At 35.0% G+C, this 27,546-nt stretch overlaps 2 protein-coding genes across 2 annotated transcripts in view; one reads left to right on the top strand and one right to left on the bottom strand.

The window, feature by feature from the left end:
- CEP85L (centrosomal protein 85 like) overlaps positions 1 to 27,546 on the bottom strand; it is a 154,988-nt gene that overhangs the window by 73,900 nt on the left and 53,542 nt on the right. The window contains exon 3 of the mRNA XM_067702261.1: positions 24,862 to 25,649. Coding sequence (XP_067558362.1) covers positions 24,862 to 25,649 — 788 coding nt within the window. The remainder of the gene's footprint in view (positions 1 to 24,861; positions 25,650 to 27,546) is intronic.
- On the top strand, positions 8,524 to 20,329 carry PLN (phospholamban). Its single transcript, XM_067702262.1, has 2 exons — positions 8,524 to 8,680; positions 17,573 to 20,329. The coding sequence occupies exon 2, from the start codon at positions 17,670 to 17,672 to the stop codon at positions 17,826 to 17,828; it is 159 nt and encodes a 52-aa protein (XP_067558363.1). The 5' UTR covers positions 8,524 to 8,680; positions 17,573 to 17,669; the 3' UTR covers positions 17,829 to 20,329.

Genomic DNA, 27,546 nt, shown 5'->3' with positions numbered 1-27,546 from the left:
AGAGATAAAAGAAAAATATATAATAATACATGTGTTTGGGGACCAAAGCACTGCCTACATTATTTTTAAAATGTATGAAAGGATTTTTCTCAAAGTATACAAAAATAATTATTAATGATGGTTATTTTGTGAGCAGAGAGGGAGAAGGCTTTTACTTTATATCAGTTGGGATTAACTGACTTTGCTTACCATACATGTACTACTTACTTCTTTTCGGACAGTGTAATTATGGGCCATTAAATACTTTATTCTTCCATATGTTAAAATTACTGTTTTTTAAAAAAATATTTCAAGAGTCAACAATGGGTAATCTTCTCAGGGTAAAATTGTTGAGAGGAGTTTAGAGGGGCAACTTGATTGCTGTTCAATTTAAACATCCTTTCACATATTTTGCTAAGAAGTATAAGCACCAGAAATGTTAGAGATTTTCTTTTTTGTCATGCCCAGAGTCTAGTTCATCCCTAGCCCATAGCACACAATCAACAAAAAGACAATGACTAACAACAATCCCTCAAGTATATTTCTCAGCCTTCAAAACAATCCAAAATTATTTTGAACAGCACAGACAGGTATTGTAATTAGAGTGACAGTACTTATGACAGTACTTACGGCAGTGGTTCCTTTCCCACTTTAGTCTGCATCACAATAAGCTTGGCCTTATTCTTTTATAACTCCTGGTACTCAGCACAGAACCTGACAATATTTGCTAAATATTAAGCAATCTAAAAATTTACAATCTACAAAAGTCTACCATCCCTGAAATTACCATTACTTAAAAATCTCTACTATCATTTTTAGAGCAATGATATACATAATAAAAAGAAATGTATATACTCTAAAGATTAGAGTTCAAAGATCAATCCACAAACTTACATTTGAATAAAAATCATGCTTTCCAGCTCTTGAGGTTCAGCCTCATTTCTTTCAGACCCAGGAAATCGCTGAATAATCTACATAACTAATTTAATTTTAGTTTGCATTTTAGAGATACATTTGAAAGAAAGTCTTCAGTGACCATACTGTGTTTCTATTTCGTAGGTGTAAAGTCTCAAGAGCATTTTCTGATTCTCAAACAATCAGTACACAGATTCATAATGATCCAAATACTGAATTTTTAGATATTTTATGTTTTTAAGTTAGATTTTAAAAATCAACATATTATGCTGGAGTCAACAATCAACTCTTCAACTATCCATGGCCCTAACTAAGCAATAAACCTATAAAAATGAATACATTAACAGGGCAGTCTGATAAACTTTGCCAAAAGTATGCTCTTGATCTTAATGCTAAGGGCTGGTCCTGGAACCTACTCACCACCTTTGACCAACTCAAGGGCAAATGAAAACCCCAGATGATGACATGTTCACATCCTTTTGCTGTGCTATATAAGCTTTTAATTTGGAGATGGGTTAAGGAGGAAGTACAGATTACTGAGATATAGCAAAACAATGTACAACTCGCAGTACATTAAACTGCTGATAAAAAGTTACAATGTCTGCGTATTAGAAAGTTGGGCTTATTAACCTTTTCCACTGGGACATCTGGGCTTGCTTTATAAGATAAACATGAATTTTACATATCAAAATCCATTTTACATAACCTTTTCAAGAATGCATCTATGCTGAAAATTCAAGCGTCAGTTGGTCAGTTGCATTTGTATTCCATACCTTCCTTTAACTTATCCTTTTACAAGCTCACTTGTAATGGCAAAGTAACATTAAAAATATCCATTAACCTTAATTTCCAAGGGATTAGCAGTGTGAGGAGTAAAGAAAAAATAAATCAGTCCCTATTCATGAAATTTATGGTAAAGAAAAAATACCTACAAAATGTATAAAGTCCCCCTCTATCTTCTGCTTTATCTGAGTTTCCTGAATTGCTAAGAGATATTCACTTATTACTTATGCAATTAAAAATTAAGAACAAACAAAACAGGCTTCTCCCTACCTATTTTTGAATAATAAAGGCATTCCAAAGGAACAAGAAAGTAAGGAATAGATTCCAGATAGAAGAAATAACACACACAAACTGCAGAGTTGTCAAATATGGTGGGAATAGATGACAACACCAGATTAGAAAAAACCTCTGTATGCAGTGCTGGAAAATTTGGGGTTTTAATCTTGAGGGACATGGTGATAATAAAGGAAAGTTCTCAGCATGTGAGAACCAAATTTACCCTTGAAAAGGCAACTTGGATATCAGGGTAAAGAAGTGGAGAGGCTCAAGACAGAAGGTATATGTAAAAGTTCAGAGGAGAGCTGATGAGGCTATGTGAACACAGATTTTTAACTGGCAATCTGCATTTGATTTCTTAGTGGACCAGAGTCTGGGAGAAGATAGAAAGAAGGATGAGTCTCAAATTTCCATTTTGGATGACAAAATAAATAATGATGCCATCATAAAGATTGGGAATGCAAGGAGCTCAGTTACTGGGATGCCAAGCACAAAGATAATGAATATAAGGGACGGGGTGGGACTACAAATTATTGAAGTGGATTAGAATCTTCCTAACAAAGGAACAACATCATGGTCTACAGAGTTCTGAAGCAAGTATCTGGAGACCTGAGGGTTGTTTTTTGTTGTTAAATTGGTTGTGTGTGTGTGTGTGTGTGTGTGTGTGTGTGTGTGAGAAACAGAGAGAGAGAGAGATTTTCCATTTCTTATTTTGGCTTCAATTCTGCCAGCTTCTTTCGTATAAAATATGTAGTTCTCTTAGAAATCATATTGCTTCTTACTACATGTGCTAATTTGACTCTCGATCCTGAATTTTCTTGAGCTCCTAGTGTTATCTTGCAATAGTGGTTAACTTCCAAATGTTAAATGTTTCACCTGTATATTACTTGTTTACCGATAGACAAGTTCCTTAAAAAGCCGCAGAACATGCTATAGCATTTCTTTCCATCACTTAGAGTGTATTTTGTACGTTTCCCCCAAATTGTGTAAACCTACATGACAAGCCCCTCCCTTAAACTAACTGGCTTCTCTTGATGTCAAACTTCCCCGTTGCTAACTGGGATATTTAATAAGGAAAGAGAATCTGTCCAGAGTTCAGCACTTACGAAAAAATAAAATGCTTGAGCCTTCAAGTATCTGACAAGTCAATTTTAAAAGCGAATCTACCTCCCTAAATGATCAAGTTTTATAAGTTACTTTATTATTGGTCTTTTTTACCCACGACTGGATGAATAACTCCTATTCTCTCTTCTCTATTACCTTAGGCACTTCCCCATCCCCTAAGTCTCAGACTACTAGTCTCATCATTTTTGCTCTTAGATGTTTTTTTCAACTAATCCTTCTTTAGGTAGCTTTAAATTTTAAGGCAGTAATTCTCAAACTTTTAATAGAACAGAACCCTTAAGAGTTAGGTAAAATCCTTGGGAGTCTAGGGGGTCTAACCTTAAAAAGCTCCCTATCTTTGAAGTATCACAAAAATTTATTCACAGCTTGCATTTTGCTGTATTATATATTTAAGTATTAAAATGCTTTAATTCTGTCACCACTTAAATTATCTTTTTGTCAAAAAGTTTCCAGGAAAAAAAAAGGTCTACCTTGAAGCTTCTTTTGCTTCTGACATACCACTACAACTTGAAGTTTAAATACTCAGCGTAAAAAAGATTTTTATACATCACAATTTCCTTTACATAGAGTTAAGTAAAATTATAAGAACTTTTAAGGAATACGTAATTTAAAATGCCACAAAACTATAAAAACAAATGTAAAGAACTTAACCCAGGAATCAGAATAATCATTTACTTGGGTAGGGAAGATAGGGGGAACATGGCAAGACCATGTGGTTAGGTATAAGTTATTAACATCCCAGCTTATGTTCAGGTGGTAATCTTAGAGGTGCTTTTATTTTTCACTATTAAAATAAAATAAAAACTAAATAATTACATAAATAAAAGCAGGTCTTGCAATATTAAGAGTATATAAAGTAACATGAATTATTATGAATCCAATGAGCAAAGAAAACAAAACTTAAAAAAAAATTTAGAGGCTCAATTCAGGAAGCATGGGCTTATGGTTCCACCTTCCTTCAGTCTTTACAAATATACTTACATCATCTTTAAATGACAAGAAAGTTTATTTTCTCAGTTACTGTACTCTTATCCCCAATCTCTCCCAATTATTCTCCTCCTCCCCCATGATGAGCTTTAAAAGTGAGAAGTTTTTAACTGTTTATAACACTTACTTCTGCAGAATCACTCATTCACTAACACCTTGCAATCTTTCCTCGTCCCCCTTTATTCACTCACTCATCCAATCATCCATTCAGCCAATATTTACGAATTGCTATAAGCCAGGTTCTATACTATAAGGAATAAAGAGGGTATAAATTGGATAGTTATAGAGTCATATAAGTTATATATAGTTATAGTTACATAAGAGTTATTGGATAGTTCTCAAGTAGCTTGGAATCTAGTCTAGGCAGATATACTAATAAACACAATAAAATGAGACATAATAATAGGGGTAACATGCAAAAGTATATAGCATAAGAGAGGGCTGCACAGAAGACATAAATTGAAACTAGCACTTTAATGGGAATAAAGGTTAGTAAGGGACATTCCTACAAAAAGTGAGGAGGCTTAAAATAGAACAACAGCCTGTTCAAAAAGCCGCAGGCAGCTGTACGAGGCCACAGCACAGGATACAAGGGAATGTGATACGAGACAAAGCTGGAAAAGCAGTGCCTAAAAAAGCAAACTAGGAGGTCTGGATTTTAGCCTGTTTGAGAACTCAGTCTTCTTTCCACAAAGGGCTGCCCCATACTACGACAGAAACAACCCCCAGCATAGGACTTCTTAATTTTTTGTGCCATGGACATTTTTTGGCAGACAGCTAAAGCCTACTGACCTGTTCTCAATGTTTTTATATCATAAAATACATAGGATGCCAAGTAATTTTTATAGACACTCCACTCTTAAGGTAGTGAAGCGTAAGGGTGGGCTGTGCATAGTAACTTTCTTCTGGAGAGTACAGTAAGGAGGGAGAGGGAAAAGAGTAACTTTACCATGGAGAAACTTGACGAATACTTCACTTCAGCCAGGTGATCAAGGTTAACGACATCGGTAAGTCATGCTGATAGTTTGTACACTCGATATATGATGAAAACGGCACTTTACCTCTCTGATCTTCCTCTCAAAAACACATTAACCAGCCCTAGCCATGAGAGAAACATCAGACGAATCCCAACTGTGGACATTCTGTAAGAAACGGTCACAACCAAGTGGACCAAAGGAGGCACGACTACTAAATGTAATCTGGTGTCCTGGAAAGAATCCTGGGCAAGAAAAGGAACACCAGGGGAAACAGGAAATCTGCATAAAGTATGGGTTTTAGTATCAACACTGGTATAACCGCTGTGAGAAATGTACCATACTCATGTAGGATGTGTTAACAACAGGGGACACTGGGTATGGGGTATACAGGAGCTCTCTATATTTGCAATAAGTCTGTAAATTTAGAACTGTTCTAAAATAAAACTTTAGGGACTTCCCTGGCGGTCCAGTGGTTAAGATTTCATCTCCCAATGCAGTGGGTGCGGGTTTCATCCCTGGTCGGGGAGCTAAGATCCTACATGCCTCACGGCCAAAAAACCAAAACGTAAAGCAGAATCAATACTGTAACAAATTCAATAAGGACTTTAAAAATGGTCCATATCAAAAAATAAAATAAAATAAAACTTGAAAGAATTAAGTGAGATACATAGGATTAGAAAGGAAATAAATTACACTGAAATAAGTATTTTAAAAAGAAACAAATTTGTGTTGTAATATTTCTGCTTTTCTTTTATTTTCCGTTTCTGTTATGCTTCTTTATTAATGTATTAAATAACAATATATTTACAGGCAGGTCTAATTTTGTAATTTCAAGTGGTATGAATGTAAGCAGTATTTCAAGCTATCTGCAACAACTATACTATATGAAATTACCTAAGATTGCTAACGGCTGACAGTCAAACATACTGCTAATACTTCTGCAGTTTGTGGCCTACAGTCAAAACTGAAGAAATGCTAAACCTCATTTAGAGTTTAGTAAAAATAAAGATGTCTAACATTTTTCCTATCCAAGTTCAAAGGGCACTGAACTCTATCCATGGACTGCAGATTAAGAACCATCTTCAAAAGGAAAATAAGTGCTAACACTAAATGGACACTGTGCTGCAAGATCTCTAATAGTCATTATACATACTTCTTCTCATTAAATCCTCACAACAAACCCATTCCACAGATAAGGCAGCTTCGACAAGTTTGTATAAGGTCATGCGACCAAAAATGGATTCAGACTATAGTCTGACTCTAAATGAAGATTCTGACAAAGCGTCTCCAAAACCACTTTCTGGCCCCTCACTGTGGAATTTTTGAGGAACAATCTACTGACTATACTGCAGCTCACCAATGCTCCTGGTAAGCAACTTTCTGTTTAGGCAATCAGCCTAAAACGAAGGTGTAACGCTTCCTAGAGCTCCATTTGGAGTAATAATAGAGATCACCATCCTCAGCAGCAGCAGCAGCTAACCAAAACGAAAAAGGGAAACACAGAAGCTCCCCGCCCTTGCACCAATCCGAAAAGTAAATTTTCATCTCCATTTTCCAACTCTAACACACAGTTTGTTAGTATCCTTCTAAGGGTGTGTGTGCCCGCCTATATATGCTTTTAAGCAAATCTGCCAACATGTGAAATATCTAGGCCATATTTTATTTGGTCTGTGGAGGTTTCTTATACAACTAAGTATTACTAATTCTATTTTCTTAGAACTAGAGGTGCAACTACAATGATCTATCCCCTAAGCTTCACTTTCAAATGAATGTGTAAGTGAACTTAAAGCAGACTTTCTAAAAATAGTTTGAGTTTTCAGTAATTCAGCTATCTCCATCTTAAAATTCCTTAGTTGACATATACTACTCTCTGAAATCCATGTCCAGATTATGACTTTCCCCCCACACAGCATGCCAACCTATCAGAGAATTATAACTGAGCAGATCTGGATTTAAACCCTCAGTCTGTCCCTTAGCAGCTATGTCATCTTTGACAAATTACTGTAAACCACTTTAGGGTTATATTTCAAGGCCCTAGGTTTTGTATTTCAGTAATCATTGGCAATTGTTAATAATAAGAGATCCTCATTATGTAATGATTGAAAGAAAAAATGCTTGAATAGCACTGAGCAAACTGTGAAACATTCATGCAATTTATTTAATTTGGGGTTTTACTTTTAAGTTGTAAAATTTTCCCTTAGCAATGTTTACAGAGGGCCTTTGCTGAATGTTATTTCTGATAGTTTTAGTTGATTCTTTAAATAACAAGAGATTTGTTCTAGCAAAGGATTTATCTTTCTTTGGAAGAAGCCAAAATCATCTCCATTTAAGGACACATAAGCAGCTGCTGCAAGGGCTTTTAGTCACCCATAAGAGAGTGCAGCAGACTGGGTTCACTCTGCTGTAAGTATTCTAAAAATTAAAAATAACAAGTAGCTTCTCCAGAATTACAGTCAAGATTTAAGAATTAGAATCTGGAGGTGTGGTGATTTAAGTAAATCTAATATATAAACAAAAAAATTAGAAAAAACAGGAAAATGATGCCTGGCTTGTCGAAGGAATCCTTTTCTGTTCTCAGAAGTTCAAAACATCATTCCATTTACTAAAATTTCATTTACACAGTAATTTTCAGGAAAATAACTACTGCATTAAATGAGGCACACCCTTTCAGAAGTACTAAATTTCCAAACACATGCACATCTATTGTCAATAAAGTATCACTAGCTAGGATGCCACTGATTAGTGATTTGTGATTATTTCTTTTTTGCTAGAAAGTTACTCTTGATACTGTCAGCTTATTGGAATTTTAGTAAGATTTTACGGTAAGTTAATGTAGCTGTTAAAAAATCCTAAGTACTTAAATGTGTAAACAGTAACTTTTCTTGGGGTGATATCTATCAGTTCAAATGAGAATTACTATTCATAAAAATGTTGTTAAAGCCCTAACTGAGAAAACACAAAATTTTTAAAACCAAAATCAGATTTCTCAGCCTGGCTTTCTCACACATACTCTTCTCCCCCATACACACGTAGGTATGAGAAAAGAAGAAAATAAGTCAGGAAAAGGTATAAAATTTGATTCTGTGACAATGTTTAATTATTGTCTTGCTAGAAGCTAACCTAATGAAGCTGCAGTATTAAAGCAACAGCAACAACAAACTCAATGAAAGCTGTTTGGCTTAAGCCAGTATTATTATTCTCATTCTATTAAAATTCCTATTACTTTATTTTAGTTCTTCAACATTATCACCCTCAGTTTACAATTACTTTTAAGCCTGAAGATGCATGAACCTCTAAAAAAGAGCTTTCTACCACGCTGAACTTACTTTTTCACTTATCTCCCATATACTTTTTAAAATAAAGAACAAAAGGCACAAAGTGGTAATGACCTTTCCATACCTAAGGTTAAGATAAATGACATTCTAAAAAGTTTGGTTGTGATAAGACTATGGCTAACCAATCATAACTTCAGAATTCCTGCGTGACATCATAAGACCTCCCTAGAACACTTTTTCTCCTCCACCTACTTCAATTGTTCCCATAACTCTGGTAACAGTCAGAAAACTTTCCAGCTAAACGCCGGATAATACTTCATACAACTTACAATATTCTATATTGTGATCATCACAACAGCCAAGGTAAGAAACAGATTTCACTGATTATGGCAATTCTTACTTTCTATAACTCAAACTTACTGAACTTTTTAAAAAGCTAATCATATTTTATAAACTTCAGTTCAAAGTTAGATAATAACATGTCTGACTGACATAAAGCTTAATTTCTAAACAAATGCTTACCCATTCAGTGATAGTAAGAATAAGACTTAACCCAGAAATGATAAAGATAGCATTCATCTTTGGTCCTGGTTGTTGGTTTATCATTTTAATTCAAACTTCACTTTTATTTTGCTCTTCAAAAGTAAATTTCTACCAATTAAAATATCTTTCAATCATGATACCACGTTTGGTACTAGTGGTGATTTGATTTCTCCATGCAAAAATATGGTTTCATTTTGTTATGTGTTACTCTGCTGAGAAGTAGGGTAGGACTGAGCTGTCTGCTTACATCCGGAATACTAAGAACAGTTGTGTTACTGGCATCACTACTCCAATATTATCATTATGATTCTTCACAGGGAATATTAATGAAGTGGAGTTTAAGAACATATAGCACGAACTAAGTCCAGTCAACTTCTATTAAAAAATCCAAGCTTTTAATAAATTGAGTTATTTATATTAAATTCAATATTATATCATAAATAACAAGTTTGGACATTTCAAAACACTTGTCAAAAACATGTAAAATTCTTTCTGAAGTTACAGAACATTAATTTCTTTATTTTAAAAATAAAGAGACGTTATTTTGGTAGCACAAATATTCCTAAGTATCTCATTTGAGTGAATTTGATCAAATGAATGTTTATTTTGCTATTAATGAATATACTTTTATCAAGTTACTAGCCTCCAGTGTTCCTCAGTTTCCTCTCTTGTATTTGGAAGGTGGAGAGGAGGATGAAAAAATGCCCAGGAATGGAGATGCCACCATAAATTTTATAACTTCTGTTTAAATTCTACTCTACTCTTTATCCTCAATTTAATATATGAAATGTGTTTTCATTCTTAACTTTCAGTCAGGGCATAAAGGATACTACATTGATTTTATTTCATTATTTTTATTTATATATATATATATGTCAAAATAAAATTTACCTCTAGAATTCTAAGTTCTTATGACCAATGTTAACTCTACTGCTTTTTATAGATAAGAACTTTGTATAATTCCTTAAGCAGCTTTCCTTGAGGCATGCAAAAGCATTTATAATTTCTGTCTACCACTGAGGCACCCTAACTGCCTCTAAGTATCTTCATATTCATAAAATGTTTTTCCTTTGATGTTACACAAGAGTCACTCAGTGCAGGTGTTTTATAAGCAGATTTATGCGTTTTTACTCAAATATCTATCAAATTACATTCTCACACTTCATATGAGATGTTCATGAATTCTTTTATAGTACCAAAATTTCACATCACATACTGCTCCACGAAGTTAATTTCTAGAAAGAGCAGAAATTCTGCTATTAAAGTTATCCTTCGTGTGCCAGATTAACGGAAATTACATAGTTACAGTGACTGTTATTCAAATTTGAAACATAATGCCCTAGTGCCAGACATAATGTCCCAACTAGTTCATCTCTTTCATAATGTGAAATTTAAGTACTGTCTTTGTTTCATGTGGTTTAAGACTAAGTGCTTAAAAGAAAAAAAAAAGTGTCTGATGAAATAAAATGGAAGAAATGTGAAAGATGTTTAAATTATGAAAAATTGATTAAGTCTTAAAAACACATGAAAGAGCTAGAGTACTCTGTCTAAGAGGAGTCATGTCACTATCATTTCCTAAAACTCAAGTATCAAAATTATTTTAACAGTATTTCAGTGGACATAAAGGAAAATAATATTCCAGAAAAAACTGCATTTCGTTACTTATTGATATTATTTATTTCTTAATCTCACTAATTAATTGGAGATAGAATATTTACATAAGCAAAATAGTTCCCCAGAAGAATTAAAATTTTAATGTATTAAATGTATTAGGTAAAATATTAACTGTGTCATGTATTAAAGTTTTAAGTAAAAATTAAATGTAAAAATTAGAGTACCTAAATTAGACTGTATATTTATTACCAATCCTAGAATAATGAGGGCAATTAAAACTTCCTTCTTTATTCTTGAACAATATTCTAAATGCACCATATACAAATATTTCATTTGATCCTCTTAAATCCCTATATGTTTGACACTCCATCTCTATTTTACAGTTTAGGAACAGATGCAAAAAGGTGAACTGCCCAAGGTCACAGAGCTAGGAAATGGTGGAGCCTTGACAAGAGCCAAGATTTTATGACTCTAAAGCACACACACGTCTCATCCACTGATCAACATGGCTTAAAAATAAATCATGACATTGGCAAAACAAAATAAATTGAAAGTCCTCAAATGGCACTCTAAAAGGCAAAGTTAGAGGATACAAACTTCTATTTTAATTTAAAACCATTCCATTTCATTTAAAGTTAAATTTATGCATGAGGTATGATGTCCTTAATAGCCTTATAATATTCTGATCACTTTCAAAGCCAGGAATATAAGAAAGTTATAGATGTCCTCAGTTATTAAGCGATACACCCTGGAAGACAAAACTCAAACTAACTGCACAGATTTTAAAGAACAATAACATGCACAAATTAAAGTTTCTTTTTATTTAATTTGTTTTATTGCTAAAATACTCATGTCTTTAATCTTTAGCTTTGATACCTAAAATTCAGGTTAATTTCTCCTCAAAACTTTTCAAAAAATTACATTTTGTTATGTACTGTTTCTTAATCTCACTAATTAATTGGAGATAGGAGAACACTTGCATAAACAAAAACCACACTTTCGTATTTTATTCCAGTTCCATATTAAATCCTTGGCTTTCCTAAGTTTCATTTCTGACCTCCTCACATTCTACCATTTAAAATATTTAACCTCATTTGTTCTGAAGTGCTTGAATAGAGCAATCTTGCTTTATTTACGCTATGAAAATCACTAACTTTCATCTAAACTGTTAACACGGTACTGATCACACCAGCAAAGAAGAAAACCTAAAGGTCAGAAATCAAGGAAGTGATGTTTCTAAATTACAGTGACCTAAATCAGATAATATGTAGTCTCTTTGAACATTTCCAGAAATAGTATATCAATGTTCTTACCCTACATAACTCTGAAGCATGTATTACCAGAGAAACACAAGAAAATGAGGCCTGGGTGTACATCTCCACCCCAGTAAACTTGTAGTCAACTGAGGACCTCTAGTGCTTTCTAAAATGTATTTCACCTTCAGGTCTTTCCAAAACAGGGAGAGAAGGGAGGCCAACTTACCCACATTAGTGGGGATATATTTAACTGGCATTCATTTTCCTTAAAACTTCCTCTACACTTCCTCCTCACATGCTTTTCCCCCCCGAAGAAAAACCTGAAGGTTAAAAAGAATATTTTAATTGCAAATAAATTAATCTTAGCATAATAAACAGACAATAAAGACAAGCCTACAGACTAGCAACAGCAGTGTGCCAATTTCAAAGAGAAAATCTGTATGCTGCTGTTTAATGAATTTTCCTAAAGGCAGAGCTTTGAACTCAGGGAAACAATTTATTATGGGGTCAATTTAGGGGTGGAGAATATGTTGATTTTTATATGTTTACACAATTCTTCTCATAACCAGGCAGAAGCAGCTTGAAGATTCTTTCAAATAGCCAGTGTGGACCAACAAAGCTCTGGAAAGTTGCTAACACAAAATAACTTCCAATACAACTTCCAAGTTTATTAGCATTAGGCAATCTCAAAAGGAAAATGATTCTACCAAAGTGAACTTTTGGATGCCAACAGATTGATGACAAATCTAATGATGAACTGTCCTGATTTAATTCAACAACCACAACAAAAAAGATGCATACACAATCGCTTCTGGATTATCTGAGAAAATGACAGCAAAGAGTAGGAAAAAATAACGCCCCCCCCAATAATCCTAATATCGACAAGTCCTGTAACTCAAATCTATAGAGAATTCTAATCTTCTGAACCAAACTAATGGGAAAAATTTTTCAAAAAATGATGTCAGACTGTAGTCTTAGATGTGTATTACTTGAATTTACTAGCAAAATATGTCCATGTTTACTTTACTAAAAGCATAAACAAGCAGATAAAAATTAAAAGGGAAGCAAAATTCTGAACACCACAAATAAAGAATCTAAGGAATTTATGGTTTCAGCAGAGGGAGTACTGAAAAAAAACTGAAGTTCAGTAAGTTCTGCAAAGCACTGAAAGTGCTTAAATTACACGTGGGGATTACTGCTCAGCGTGTATAACATCGTTAAGGTATCAATTGCCTAGCAAGTCATAAAGCAGACACCAAAAGTCTGCAAAAGTCTACTGAGGTTCCTTTTGCACAGGAATGCATCTGATGTTACCTTAAAAAATAGAAATCAATGCAGACAAAGTGAGAACTACTGCAGAAGCTGACAAGGTACCTTGTACCCAAAATGTTGCCTAACATGGCACATGATACCTGTTGAAGGATTAGAGTTGCCTGTAGTTTGGTCTCTCCTTCTTCCACTTCAAAAAAACAGAATACTATCTTGAACTTGACTGTATTTACTTCCCAATTTCATCTTTTTGAGCAAAAGAGGAAAAGCGGACAAGCAAAGGCTTTATAAATCCTACAAAGAACAGTAAAGAGTTATTCTTCCCATCCTTCCAAAAATTTGAATAATCACAGTGCCCACAGACATACAAGATATTCTGTGGGTACTTTTCTGCCTCTTACATGTAACTCAAGAGACAGGGATCTGGCACATCTACAACCAAATTCCTATCAAAGCATCTTTCATATTTTCAATATTCTGATACTAGGGCCCAGATGATGAATTAATTTTCGAAGTATCCTTACTCCTCTTGTCCTAAACACTTAACTTACATAACTGTCATCCTTTTAAAAAGCCCCCCCCCGGGGGGGTGTTGAGGGGGTAGAGCTAATTTCAGTCTCCTTGGTTGTTTAGGCCAGATGTAAGTTCAGAATACCCCAACACAATCTATTTCTGACTATCCCAAAAGAATGCTCTAAAAGATTAAATTAAATGAAAATACAGTGAAACTATTTTTCTAGGCTCTCTACCAAATACTACTGCATTAACAGCTTGGCTCTAAGAAAGAGAAGGAAAAAAAGACTGCAGGAGTTCTAAACTCATAGGATGGCTGTGACCACAGAGGAGGAAAAAAAAGAAAAGATAAACACCTGACAACCATGCCATAAATTATGATGTAGTGAAGGTCACAGACAACTCTAAAAATAGGACTGTGCTGTTCCCACACACGTTTTTCCAATTCTCAACATATGACTGGAAGCCCCATCTTGTAGGGATGAATTTTGGCTTAATTATTATCATACAGATTTTGGAAGTTCAGCAGAATTAGGACTCAACACATTGCAGATTGTACCACTGTAAAATAAATTGGGCCCAATAAATTGCATGCATATAGCTAACATTTCAGCATGTAAAGTAGGTTTGTTTTGGTTTTAGCATAAGGTTATAAAGTGGCTACAAATCACTTTAGAATTATAACATATTTCTAAGTTTGACAAGAAATAAGACAGTATCTTTGGTTGTCTCCTTTATAATCAATCTGTCTCCAGGAACTAACTATCCTTTTCTAACAATAGTTGGCTGAAGTATGATGAGATTATCTTTAAAATCTATTCATTGTATATTCATCATTAGATAGCTCATCTATTTAGGGCACACCTCTTTTTATTTCACAAACACCAAATATCCACTTGTACAAAGCCCAGTTCAGGCTAACAAAAAGAAAGAGACTTGAGAAGAATATTGGAGATTATGTGTTTATCAAATTCTATTTTCTACATGGTTAATCTGTTAATCACAGCACTATCTTTGATCATTAATAATTTTCTAAAAATATTAAAGTAAATCATAAAAACCCTTGTTTAACTTCACTGACTTGTTCAAATGGTACTAATTTTGCACTAAGTACTAGAATACAAAATAAACACGTGATTTCTTATACTCACGAACTAGAATTCTAGTTGGGGGCACAGGCATGTAAATCAAAATTACAGCACAGCCCAACAGCCATATCTTGATACAGGTAATACCAGAGCCCTACTAAAACCCAACAGAGGTGATAACCAATTCTGCTTTAATGAGTAATGGAAGGTTTCATTAGGAAGTGATATTTAAACTGGGCCTTAAGGATTAACTGAAGTTTGCCTGGCAAAGAATCAAAGGTAGAGGCAGGGGGAGGGAAGACATTCCAGGCAGAGCCAGAACAACATGTGCAAAGAACAGAATCATAAAAGGGAATGAAGTATTTATGGAAAGGTGACATGTTTCATGTGACTCAAGTACCACTCACCAGTGTCAGGGTAGGGAGTGACTCTTGTATATGCTTCATGATGAATAACTGGCCTGCTCTTCCTTTTCCATGTTATATCTCACAATAATTTTAAAATTTAGACCTTTTATACCATTTAAGTCCTGAAACTTCACAAAAATTAAGTTTAAATAGGAATTACCAATGCTAATTCTTTACAACCTTCTTAGTTGTACTCTGTTATATAAAGAGATTAGTCAGATTTGTATAATAAAGTAACAAAGAAAACCTTCTCCACAATTACCCAACAGTATAAATCTGCTATATCTATAATAAACAAATATAAGCCGAAACAACTTAAAGGATGCTTCTTCTCAAGGAACAAAAGAAAACCCCTTTATTTCTATAGTATTTTACCTGAGGAATTAAAAAAAAAAGTAATTAAATTAAATTTATACCAAGATTATGCTGTCATTTTCTATTAAGTAACAGCCACTTGTGTTGGAGAATGAAGAATATATGCTACAGATATATATATATATGCGCTAGAGAAACACAGTTTGTTACCAACTCTTTGAAAGAATGAAGTTTGACCTAAGTTGGTTTTTTGGATCTCCTCACTATAGGCCAATACTATGAAGGAGACCAGAGTCTTCAGCCAAATGAAAGCCCATAATTCAAACATATATATACACTACCAAATGTAAAATAGATAGCTAGTGGGAAGCAGCTGCATAGCACAGGGAGATCAGCTCGGTGCTTTGTGACCACCTAGGGTGGTGGGATAGGGAGGGTGGGAGGGAGATGCAAGAGGGAGGGGATATGGGGATATATGTATGCGTATAGCTGATTCACTTTGTTATACAGCAGAAACTAACACACCATTGTAAAGCAATTATACTCCAAAAAAGATGTTAAAAAAATTAATAGAGCCAAGTTGAAGTGCTGAAATTATATAGAATCTAACCACCATATACCACATGGTTTCTTTGTAACAATAAATGAGGAGTTCTAACTGATCAGTCCTAATATATATCTTCCCCTTCCTCATTCTTTCAGTTCTTCCCTCTGCTGTCTTCAGCACTAGTCTCTCTCAGAAATACAGCTGAAGGTTGAGATGGGTTTTCATGAGACATATAGGCACTAGAGAGAAAATGAAATCAGGCAGCTGGGGTAAGGTAGTAATATCTTGATTAGCAGTGATATATCAACAAATGTTAACAGCTATTATCTTTGGCAGTTAATTACAGTTATTTTTAAAATTCCATTTCTAATTTTTCTTATTTCAAAATTAACACAGACGTATCCTGATTGACAACAAATATCACCAAATGTTAATAGCTATTATCTCTGGGCAGTTAACTCACAGTTAATTTTTAATCTATATCTAATTTTCTACAATGATCTGTTGTTTTAAGTTTTGTTTTGTTAATTAATTAGCACCAATAATTGATTAGGCAGCAACTAATTAATTAATTAGGCAGAATAGCTTGTGGGAGCTCTGAAAGAAAACAAATGGAAATGCTGTTCTTAAGTACAGGTCCTTTGCAAATAGCAACTGTCTGTGCTAGACAGTGAGATAATGATAATTTTATTACTATGCCTTCTGAGTCTTGACAGCCTTCAGTACTTAATATCATCTTGTTAAAAAGTTACTTAAAATAGCATATTCTACAAAGCTATAAAATCATAAAAAGGAATGAGAAACATTTGAATCTATAGTTCTGGTAAAACACTGCTCATTGAACTATTTTATTCTGGAGTGAAATCAACATCCAGAGAATAATTGAATGCATGCATTTCTTATTATACGACTTGCTCTGGAGCTATTTATATACTAATGTTCACAAAAATTATGCTCACAGAGAAAAAGCCTTAATAAAACTATATGTAAGGACTTCCCTGGTGGTGCAGAGGTTAAGAACCTGCCTGCCAATGCAGGGGGCACGGGTTCGAGCCCTGGTCTGGGAAGATCCCACACGCCATGGAGCAACTAAGCCCGTGCACCACAACTACTGAGCCTGCACTCTAGAGCCTGCGAGCCACAACTACTGAGCCCGCAAGCCACAACTACTGAGCCCACGTGCCACAACTACTGCAGCCCACACGCCTAGAACCCGTGCTCCACAAAAAAGAGAAGGCACCGCAATGAGAAGCCCACGCACCGCAATGAAGGGTAGCCCCCACTCGCCACAACTAAAGAAAGCCCACGCACAGAAACAAAGACCCAACACAGCCAAAAATAAATAAATTCATTAAAAAAAATAAACTATATGTAAGAACTTTTGCCCAAGGGAATAGCCCAAAACAAGCTGCACCCTAACCAAACTATACTTCCAGTCATTTTGAGAGGAGGAGGCAAAGACTAAAGTTATTTATTTGGGGTGTAATAACTAAAGTTATTACACCCCAAATACAAGACATCATGGTGACCATCACCAAAACAGACTGACAGAGACAGAGCAACACACACACAGACTATAGAGATATTTGATGTCATAAATACAAATAATGTTGAGGAAGAGGGATTAACGCAAAACTGTTTTGCCTGTTCAGAGGATAGGTTACACATATTATGCTAATCCATTTTCTATTTTTACATTCCAGACAACCTAAAAGAAGACAGTGATCTCACACTTGGCTGGCAGCTTTTTATCTTTCTCTTGACCGTTTAAAACTTCAGGCTTCCTGCCGTCCTGGTGTCATGGATAAAGTCCAATACCTCACTCGCTCTGCTATAAGAAGAGCTTCAACCATTGACGTGCCTCAACACGCACGTCAAAATCTCCAGAACCTATTTGTCAATTTCTGTCTCATCTTAATATGTCTCTTGCTGATTTGCATCATCGTGATGCTTCTCTGAAGTTCTGCTGCAATCTCCAGTGCTGCAACTTATCACCATCAGCTTAAAATCTATCATCCCATGAAGAAGGGAAAACAATACTACATAAGAGACCACTTCCTAAGTAGAAGAATTTCTTTGTGAAAAGGTCAAGATTTGGAACAAAACAAATTGTTAGCAAATGTATTCATCTGCTGGATGTTGTAAACATAAAAAGGGCTTTATTTTAAAAAATTAACTTTAAAATGACTATAATGTAACTGCTAATTTTCTCAAAAGAGCTTATAAGTTTCTATCCCAAATCTTTCCTAAGGATGAACTGGGGTTTAATTTTGAAATTGCACTGCTAACAAGTTCACTTCATATATAAAGTATTAGCTTCACTCTTTGGGGGTAAATATAATTTATACTGTACTGTAAAAGCCTCTTTGATGTTTATTAAGTATTTTTCAGGTCTTTACCAAATATATCAAAATAATCATTCAAATGAAATGTCATCATTTGAAACAGCCCTAACATCTGTTATCTTTACTATCATCATACAGAAGTCTTTGTAGTAATTCTATCAGAACCTACATTCTAAAATAGAAATTACGTTTTTTGTATACTACCCTAATATTTTAAGTTTATGTGAATCAAGTTTAAAAAACCAAGATCATACCCTTACATAAGTAAAATTTAACTAATTTTTTCAAAGAATTACAGAATTTTAGCACATGTAGGTAAACTGTAAATCTGTTCTCTCTAGGACTTTATGATCAATAGACAAGAACTGTTGGTTAATTTAACATCTGACATTGTGATTAGCCATAAATACTAATACACTAATAGAACAGAATCAACCTTAATTTAAGGCACTATAGCTAATTATCTGAGTTAGAGCACATAACTGCCACACTGTATCTCTGGAATCATGAAATTTTAAGACATCAGAATGATTTTACAGGTGGTCTTCTGTTCTAATCTCACACTCAATGTAGGCAAGGAACAGAATAAAAGAAAAAATATTATTTCCAGCATTAAAAAATAAAATTTTTAACTATCTCTCCAAAATTAACAAATTCTTTGATTAAATTTTGAAATGAACTTTTTTTTTTTTTTTTGTGGTATGCGGGTCTCTCACTGTTGTGGCCTCTCCCGTTGTGGAGCACAGGCTCCAGACGCGCAGGCTCAGCAGCCATGGCTCACGGGCCCAGCCGCTCCGCGGCATGTGGGATCTTCCCAGACTGGGGCACGAACCTGTGTCCCCTGCATCGGCAGGCGGACTCTCAACCACTGCGCCACCAGGGAAGCCCTTGAAATGAACTTTTTATCCCACTATTGTTTATGATAGGGCTTAGCTATTTTCATTAATCTATCACCCAGATGGTAAATACATATTTGGTAGGCCACTCAATTACGCTAAATTATAGATCCAGCAATACTAATCTAGTCTCCTCTAGTCATTTAAAAATATCTTCCAACAACTCATTAAACAATAGAAGTAAAAACTGGTTTAGAAAATATATTCACCAAAATTTGGTAATTTAAATTGACTCAGTTTAAAATTAAGTCTAAAATGGTTTACACCTATATTGCACAATCCGATAATTTTAACTTACGTTCAAGACATACTAGCGATATAGTAATTATTAAAGGAGTAGAAAATATGTAATTTCCTACGATTTGCCAAAATATGGTTGCTAAAAGAACTGGAAAAATCAGTGCTGACCTTGGTTTGTAACACAAGTGCTACTAAGAAAATAGTGAAGGAAATATTGCTTTTAAGTTTTTTCTGAATCCCTGAGGGGTACTGGAGACAGGAAGGGGGAAAATTTTGGTTCACTGATTATCTGAGAACAGAGGGAAAAGGGGTTTCTTACTAACAGAGGGATTTCTTGAGTGAAACCTCATCTATGGGTTGGATATCCCTAACATCAACTAGAAGAGCTTATAAACAAGAATGCATTCACTCCACTGGTGTCAATAATAACCCATGCAAAAAATAACCAAGTTCTGTAATTAGCTGCAATGATCTTAAAAAATAAGTGGAAATTTTACAATAATAAGTTCTATCCTTTTCATTATGTTGCTCATTACAACATCAACTTCAAACCATAAGCTGTGAGGTTATGGAGTTTTTCCTAAGTCAAACAGAAATAAAGAATTTTTTTGTTTTTCATTCTACCTTTAACAGAAATTAAAACCTTATACTTGAGGATTACAGAATACTGTACCTTAGATTATATTGTAATGTACCTTAGATTATATTGTAAAACAAAAACCCATTCTTTAAATGCAACTTATTTATTCTGTTTATCATGATGTGTAAAGAGTAAGATATAATGAACTATGTATTTAAACATTTTAAAATACCAAATGCTCAAATACTTTCTACTGTAGAATAAACTCTAATCTTACTTTACAGGGTACCAAAACTGAACTAATTCTTAAATGTTTAATGTTGTCTTTTTTATTTTATCTCGTCCAAGATGTTTATTTAATGCAAATAACCTACATTAAAATGAGCCTTCTTGAACTCAGTGAAATTGCTCATGATTGATATGACCATAAAACAATCTAATTATAAGCAGTTTTGATTTTGTAGGTTGTTTTCAGTGACTTTCCCCAAATAAAATAAGATCAAGATTTCCTAGTACAGACACAAGAGGGCAGACCTACATAAAACAATGAATTTCCTCCTGTCTAGAAGTTATTTATCCTTTGATTATTTTTGAGTTCTGGAAAAGCAAGAAAATGGTAAAATTTCAAAAACATTTGCTCTTCTTCTAAGTAACAGCACACTTTAAAATGTCTCAAAATTATATGCCAGTACTATACAGAAAAGATGAAAGATTGAAAAAAGCCAAACATATTAATAAGTTTATTCATTAAAACATGTATACAAAAATCAATTATATGCATTTTAGTTAGCTAGTGAATGTCGTATCCTATCTATTGAGAGTGTCACAGTGTCCACATCTTTCAATGCAATTGTGCTATATTATGTTAAACAGTAAAAAAGTTAAAAACAAAACAGGGTGCAAAAATAAGAATAAAAAAAAGAAAACTTTCTTTTCAGAGAATGTAATAGAATACACAAAATGCTCTCACATTAAAAATAAAACCTTTCATTTATATGTGATGTTAGACAAAAAGCAAGTCATTTAGCTTTAAGTCATTCTACCAAATATTTATATTTTTTATTTATATAGGAGAAATCTTCCAGTAAAATACGTTGAAATCATTAGGTGCCAATATCCTGGCTGATCAAGCCTCTCCTTGGTTAAAACAAGCACAAAATTTTATCTTCCTCCTCTTAATGATTGCAACCCAGAACTCAGAAAGATCCTACAGAATATAAGAGAAAAGAAGAACTACTTTGTCAATAAAGAGAACACTTCTTCACTTCTGTCTGGGGGGTCCACTGTGAGCTTATATGGACCCAATGGACACTGCTGTGTGTAGAAGTATGCATCCTCCAATCCCTTCTCACCCCACCCCAAAAGGGAAATGCAAAAGGGTCCTGGAATGGGAAACAGTCTTTCCAAAGAGAAGATGATAAGACTTTGCTGTTTGTTTTTCTCTTATGTCATAGTCCATGTAGGGTTAGACAGCTTTTGGGGAAGGTGGAAAGAGAGCAGCAAATGTAGAACAGAGGAACGAACCAAAGATTGTGGTGGACATTGCACATGGAGGCCTATACTCTAATCAACTGAGGGCATTGATGGCTTCTCTTCATTCACAAGGGAAAACGCTTCAGAGTTCCACATCACCTACGCTCTAGCTGATTTAATAGGAAACCATGGGAATCAAAGAACACCATGCACATAAGACTGTGAGGCTGGCTCAGTAATTATTTAGAACTGAGTTCTAAGAGGAGTGACACTTCCATGTTACAATACTAAACTTTTGAGGGTGTAAAGGGAGAAAGGAGGTTCTGAGGATCAATTGAGATAAAACACTCTGACAGCTACAAAGTTCTAGATAAATTTATGGTGATGTTAGATTGTGCCTCTCAGCCAAATTCCTCTTCTTTGTTGTAAATAGTTTTTGTGTTTTTTTCTTCTTCACGGTGACAAGCAGTTGTCCTTGAAAATCATACACATTCTCACAATTTATGAGATGGGATAATTATTATTAAGCCTCTTCCCTTTATGCAAAAATTAGACTAAAAGAAAATCAATGTTTTTAAAGAGACTTAAGACAAAGATGACCACTTTTAAAATACAGTATTTAGAGGCTCCAAGGAGAAGGTATTTAGAATTTTTTTTCTGTAGTAGTCCAAGAGAATTAGAAGAGAAGCGGTCATTTAAACACTGCAATTAAAGTGTCTAGGTTTTCCTTACCTGGTTTCATCTTTCTACTATGAAACTTAAATGCACTATAAAGAGACCATCCCAAAGAAGGTTAATCAAAAAGTAGGGTTTCCCAAGCACAAGCAAGTTTTGTCCCTTATAGACTTCTTCCTGTACCAACGCACCAAGAAAATTTAAAAATTAGTTTTCTCCACAAAGCACCTCCAAGCTCCCTACCCTCTCTGCACTGCTTCAAGGTCGGGGAAAACTTCGATTACAGAAGCGGGTCCTCCCACCAGAATGGAAGAAGGAATGAATTAGTACTTATTCCTTTAAATTCACTCAACTCTCACAGTTACCTCCCTATCGCACCTACCGTTCTGCAGGTTGGAGCAGAACATTCAGCCCCTCCCCCCACCACCCGAGGCCGCTCCACTTCTGTGTAAAGACACCAGCTGCAGAAACAACTACTTGAACCCTGCTCTCCTATAATCACAAGCACCTGAGAACTAAAATATGGTAGTATTTGATAAATTAGGTCTCCTATCTTTCAACTGCTTGAATAGATAAATCACAAATAAATCTGGTTAAATTGCTCTTTTCTGATTTGTAATTCACACATCATAATGATACTTCTGTTTGGTTATGCAATTTAAATATATATAATCAAGATGATAAGAACTATGTCCAAAACAAGAGTAAAGAAGGCACATGCGATGTGTTAAGGGTTCTCCTGTGAATGTAGCACATTAGGTTATGTGTATGTTTTGGAGCTGCACTCAGATTTGTGAGGTTCCTAGGTAAGTGATTTCCTTATCCTTTCATAGAGTATATTCCTTTAATCTTTGTTACTTTTTTATTAGTAATTGTAACGATTAGCAATTTTAAGTTTTTACTCTAGGGAAATTTTACAATTTTCAATGGAATTACTTTGTTTCAGAAAATTCTGGCAATCGAAAAAAAATTGGATGATAGAATTTATGAAAAATTCTACAGATAATTGGTTTCCCAGTTAAAATGAGCTGTAGAAAATTACCACGGAATAGAAAACATTTCCAGATCAAGAAATTTAAACATTTACATGTTACATTAGGGGGTACACACCATTTTTCTTTTATGTAATATTATTGTAAAATGTTTTCCTTAAAATGATTAATAAATCCTGACATTCAATTTAATTAAAAAAAATAAGCACATCTATTTTATAAACCTAAATACATACCAACCACTACCAAAGCTTTATAAATGACTTTAGTTACACCTTCTCATTTTATAGATGTAGAAACCGAGAAGAAACATATATATGGCAAACAGGTTCATGAAAAGGTGCTCAACATCACTAATCATCAGGGAAATTCAAATCAAAATCACAATGAGATATCACCTCACACCTATCAGAATGGCTATTATCAAAAAGACAAGAAATATCAAGTGTTGACAAGAATGTAGAGAAAAAAGAAACCTGTACACGTTGGTGGGAATGTAAACTGGTGCAGCCACTATGGAAAACAGTATGGAGGTTCCTCAAAAATTAGAAAGAGAACTACCATATGAGCTAGCAATTCCACTTCTGGGTATCCATCTGAAGAAAGTGAAAACACAAACTCGAAAAAATATATATGCACCCCTATGTTCATTTCAGCTTTACTGACAATAGCCAAGACATGGAAGCAACCTAATTATCCATCAGTAGATGAATGAATAAAGAAAATGTGCCATATCTGTGTCTGTGTGTGTGTGTGTGTGTGTGTGTGTGTGTGTGTATGGAATACTACAATAAACAATGGAAAGTTATTCATCCATAAAAAGGAAATCTTGCCATTTGTGACAACATGGATGGACCCTGAAGGCATTATGCTAAGTGAAATAAGTCAGACAGAGAAAGACAATTATGTTTTTAAAACAAGCAAACAAAAAATCACAATCATATATACAGAGAACAGATTGGTGGCTGCCAGAGGCTTGGGCTGGAGGGTGGGTAAATGGATGAAGGAGATCAAAAGGTACAAACTTTGTTATAAAATAAAAAAGTCACAGGGATACAATGTACAGCATAGTGATTATAGTGAATAATGCTGTACTGTATATCTGAAAGTTGCTAAGAGTAGATCTTAAAAGTTCTTATTACAAGGAAAAAAATTTTGTAACTACGTATGGTGATGGATGTTAACTAGAGTTACTGTGATGATCATTTTAAAATATATACATATATTGAATCATTATGTTATATACCTGAAGCTAATATATGTCAATTATATCTCAATTCAGGAAAAAAAAAAAAAAGGAAAGAAAGAAAAACTCAGGCCCAGAGATACTAAGTATTAAGTGACAGGTAGAGAATCATCCAGACTGAATCTGATACAACAAAATCCAAGCCTTCATACACCCAAGTTAATGTTCTTTCTATTATACCATGCCAGCTCCTTTGTTTCTGTTTCAAGTATTGAAACAGAATTGAGTATTTTTTGCTTTGTTTATGTTTATGCCCATTTAAAAAAATGAGAAGGAAAATAAAGGCCAAGGCAGGTAAAGGTTTAAAGTTTTCCGTGTTACTCCAAAATAAGCCCCTCAAATATTTGGAGTCTCAAATATTTTTTAAGCTTTGTTTACCAATGCAATACTTTTAGAGTTTATAACATTTATGCTTATTATCCTGTAGCGGAAAGGAAAAGCAAAACAACCTGTGCCTATGGACACACTGTCATATGCTTACTTCAAGTGCGCTGGTACTCATAACATCCACTGGAGGGAAGCAAACACTAGATTTTGAGCCTTACCTGCACTGGTGTTTCAGTTTCATGTCGAAACCCTTCAATCTGCTGCTGCTGCCAAGGAGCTATACTGTGAGAGTCCTCTGTAGTTCTACCTTCCAAAGGGTTTGTCCGCAACTGCTCAGTAAGCCACATCTGCGTCCTCACAGAAGGCTGAATGGGAACTCCACCTACTGCTTGTTGACCAAGCATTAAATATTTCGGCGGTTCAAAAGCCTCTGAGCTTGTCATAACGGGCTTGCTTTCAGGTAAGGCACTATATGTCATGTCTAAGGCCTGTCTCCTAGGAATGGAGGAAGAAGCTCTAAAGTCCTCTTTGCTGCAGCTCTCAAATTTATATTTGTTGTCCAGAGTTGATGGTCGTTTTTTATTTATTTCCTTGTCCTCTAGCTTAAGCATCTCCATACTGTCATGTAAACAGCTAGGTCCAATTGTCCTTAGTTGTGATGTTAAAGCCTTGTCTCTCCCTGTCTTTTCTAAACCTCTCCTTGACTCTTCTGTGTGCACAATGCCACCCTGGCTGCAGTTACCTGGGACAGTGAGTTTGGATAAAGATGACCATTTCCGGAGAGGCCGGAAGTCCTTCATGTCTAGTGAAGAGTCCTGCTCTCCCCTACTGTGGTTTCCCAATGTTTGCATAAGGCTTATACTCCATTTTGAGCCATCTGATGTCAATGATTCCCTATGTTTGGAAACTGAAGTGCTGGAGTTAGATGGCATGACATGGGCAGTAGGAAGAGTAACCAACGATCGACTAGGCTTAAAAGATAATGTGCCACTTGAAGTTGAATGATCTGGAAAGAAAAAAGAATGCCAAATTAGTTGTAATTAACAGAAAAAAAAAAAAAGAGGCAAAATGTAAAACGCCAAAACAAAAATCTGAACATGGTTTCCCAGCACAGGTTTTTCAGAGGCACTTTCATCAAAATGAGGGGCTTATTATTGTTACTATTATTACTCCTTTAAGTTTATCTGAAACAAATCAAACATACTTTCAAATATCATTTTCTAAAAACGGATACATAACAAAATATATGCTCATGTGCCATCTACTTACAGATGAAAAATGACTGGGAAACAGGTTTATATTCATGCTATTTAATCTAAGTATTGTGCCTTAAAAGAAAAATCCATCTCTGCATTGAAAGGTCTTATTCATGATCTATCACTGAAGCCTCAGACACAACTTTATTAAAAAATCGTATCTCTTAGTGTCTTTCCTCAACTGTGGAAACAGAGGCCCAATATGAACATTTTAGCACCTCTCAAACTACAATTCAAATTAGAATATGGGTAAAGGTGCTCCTGCAATAATGGAAAATAATCAGAAAGTGTTCTAGCAATATATTTGCAGATACAGAGTAGTTCCTACACTCCCAATCTCCCTTAGTGGCATCATCAATAATATATTTCCCAAGCTAGAACACTTGGAGTCTACTTTGATTCCTATCTTTCTCTGCACATTTACTAAATCCCCATGTTGTACATTTATTTGTTTATTTATTTATTTATGGCTGTGTTGGGTTTTCGTTTCTGTGCACGGGCTTTCTCTAGTTGTGGCGAGCGGGGGCTACTCTTCATCGTGGTGCGCGGCTTCTCACTGTCGCGGCCTCTCTTGTTGCAGAGCACAGGCTCTAGACGCGCAGGCTCAGTAGTTGTGCCTCAAGGGCTTAGTTGCTCCATGGCATGTGGGATCCTCCCAGACCAGGGCTCGAACCCGTGTCCTGTGCATTGGCAGGCAAATTCCCAACCACTGCACCACCAGGGAAGCCCACGTTGTACATTTTTACTTCCAAAATGATTACATAGTTACTGCTGTAGGTCAGGCCTTCACATAATACTACCCTACACATAGGAACAGCTGTAGTAGGCTCTACGGAAGCCCAAAGGATAAATAAGGGCCTCTATACTCAATGGACTTACTATCAAGTACCAAATTAAAATCAAAGATTATCATTTTTATCACATGATATCTAGAAGGGGGATAGCGATTTGAAATGTAGGGGGAGAGGAGGTGGGTGGTGAAAGGCAACTTTTACAGTTTTTTCTGTATCTTTCCATGTTGTTTGACTCATAACAGAATATATTTAAATATTAGTTGTGAGCTTTGATACTGTTTTGAAGAAATAAAGTAATAGAAAAAGAAATGTTGAGAAAGTCATAAGAAAATTCAGATGAGAAAGACCCAGGCAAACTAATTAAAAAATGGAATTCCAATAGGTCTTTGCACAGAATTTATTCACCTGGAGATGAAAGGGGAAAAACATTATAGATGAAAGAATACAAGAAAAAGTAATATAGTAGACATTTACCATGTAAGAGTTTCCCATCAGCTTCTGCAGAACCTTTTCATACTCAAGAAAATTCCCACATTACAAGCCCAACCTCCCAAAATAAATTTTAGACCTTAAATTCCCAACATACCCTGCAACTATGATACAGACATTCAGAAGGACCTGCACAAGATTTGTTTGGAAGTGAGTCACATGAGAAAACAGGCTCAGTGTGGAGCTACCACGTTTGGCAACAACAGAGGCATTAGCCCCCAACAATGACAGCAGCAGAGGTGGCCAAACCAAGTTCTGGCCCAGAAGTGGCAGCAGTTGGGCAGCAATGGTGGTTTCCTCCAGTGGGGCTGGAGGGTGCCAGTTCTCAGAGGTGACTGAGGTATATTACCTGGAAGCTTAACCA

Source organism: Pseudorca crassidens, chromosome 13, assembly GCF_039906515.1.
Source record: "Pseudorca crassidens isolate mPseCra1 chromosome 13, mPseCra1.hap1, whole genome shotgun sequence".
NCBI classification, from domain to species: Eukaryota; Metazoa; Chordata; class Mammalia; order Artiodactyla; family Delphinidae; genus Pseudorca; species Pseudorca crassidens.
The sequence above is the reverse complement of the archived record's forward strand: the minus strand, read 5'-3'. Positions and strand labels throughout refer to the sequence as shown.

Bases quoted from the DNA above. Each gene is read 5' to 3' on its own strand.
- PLN (XM_067702262.1), top strand. From the start codon at position 17,670: ATGGATAAAGTCCAATACCTCACTCGCTCTGCTATAAGAAGAGCTTCA.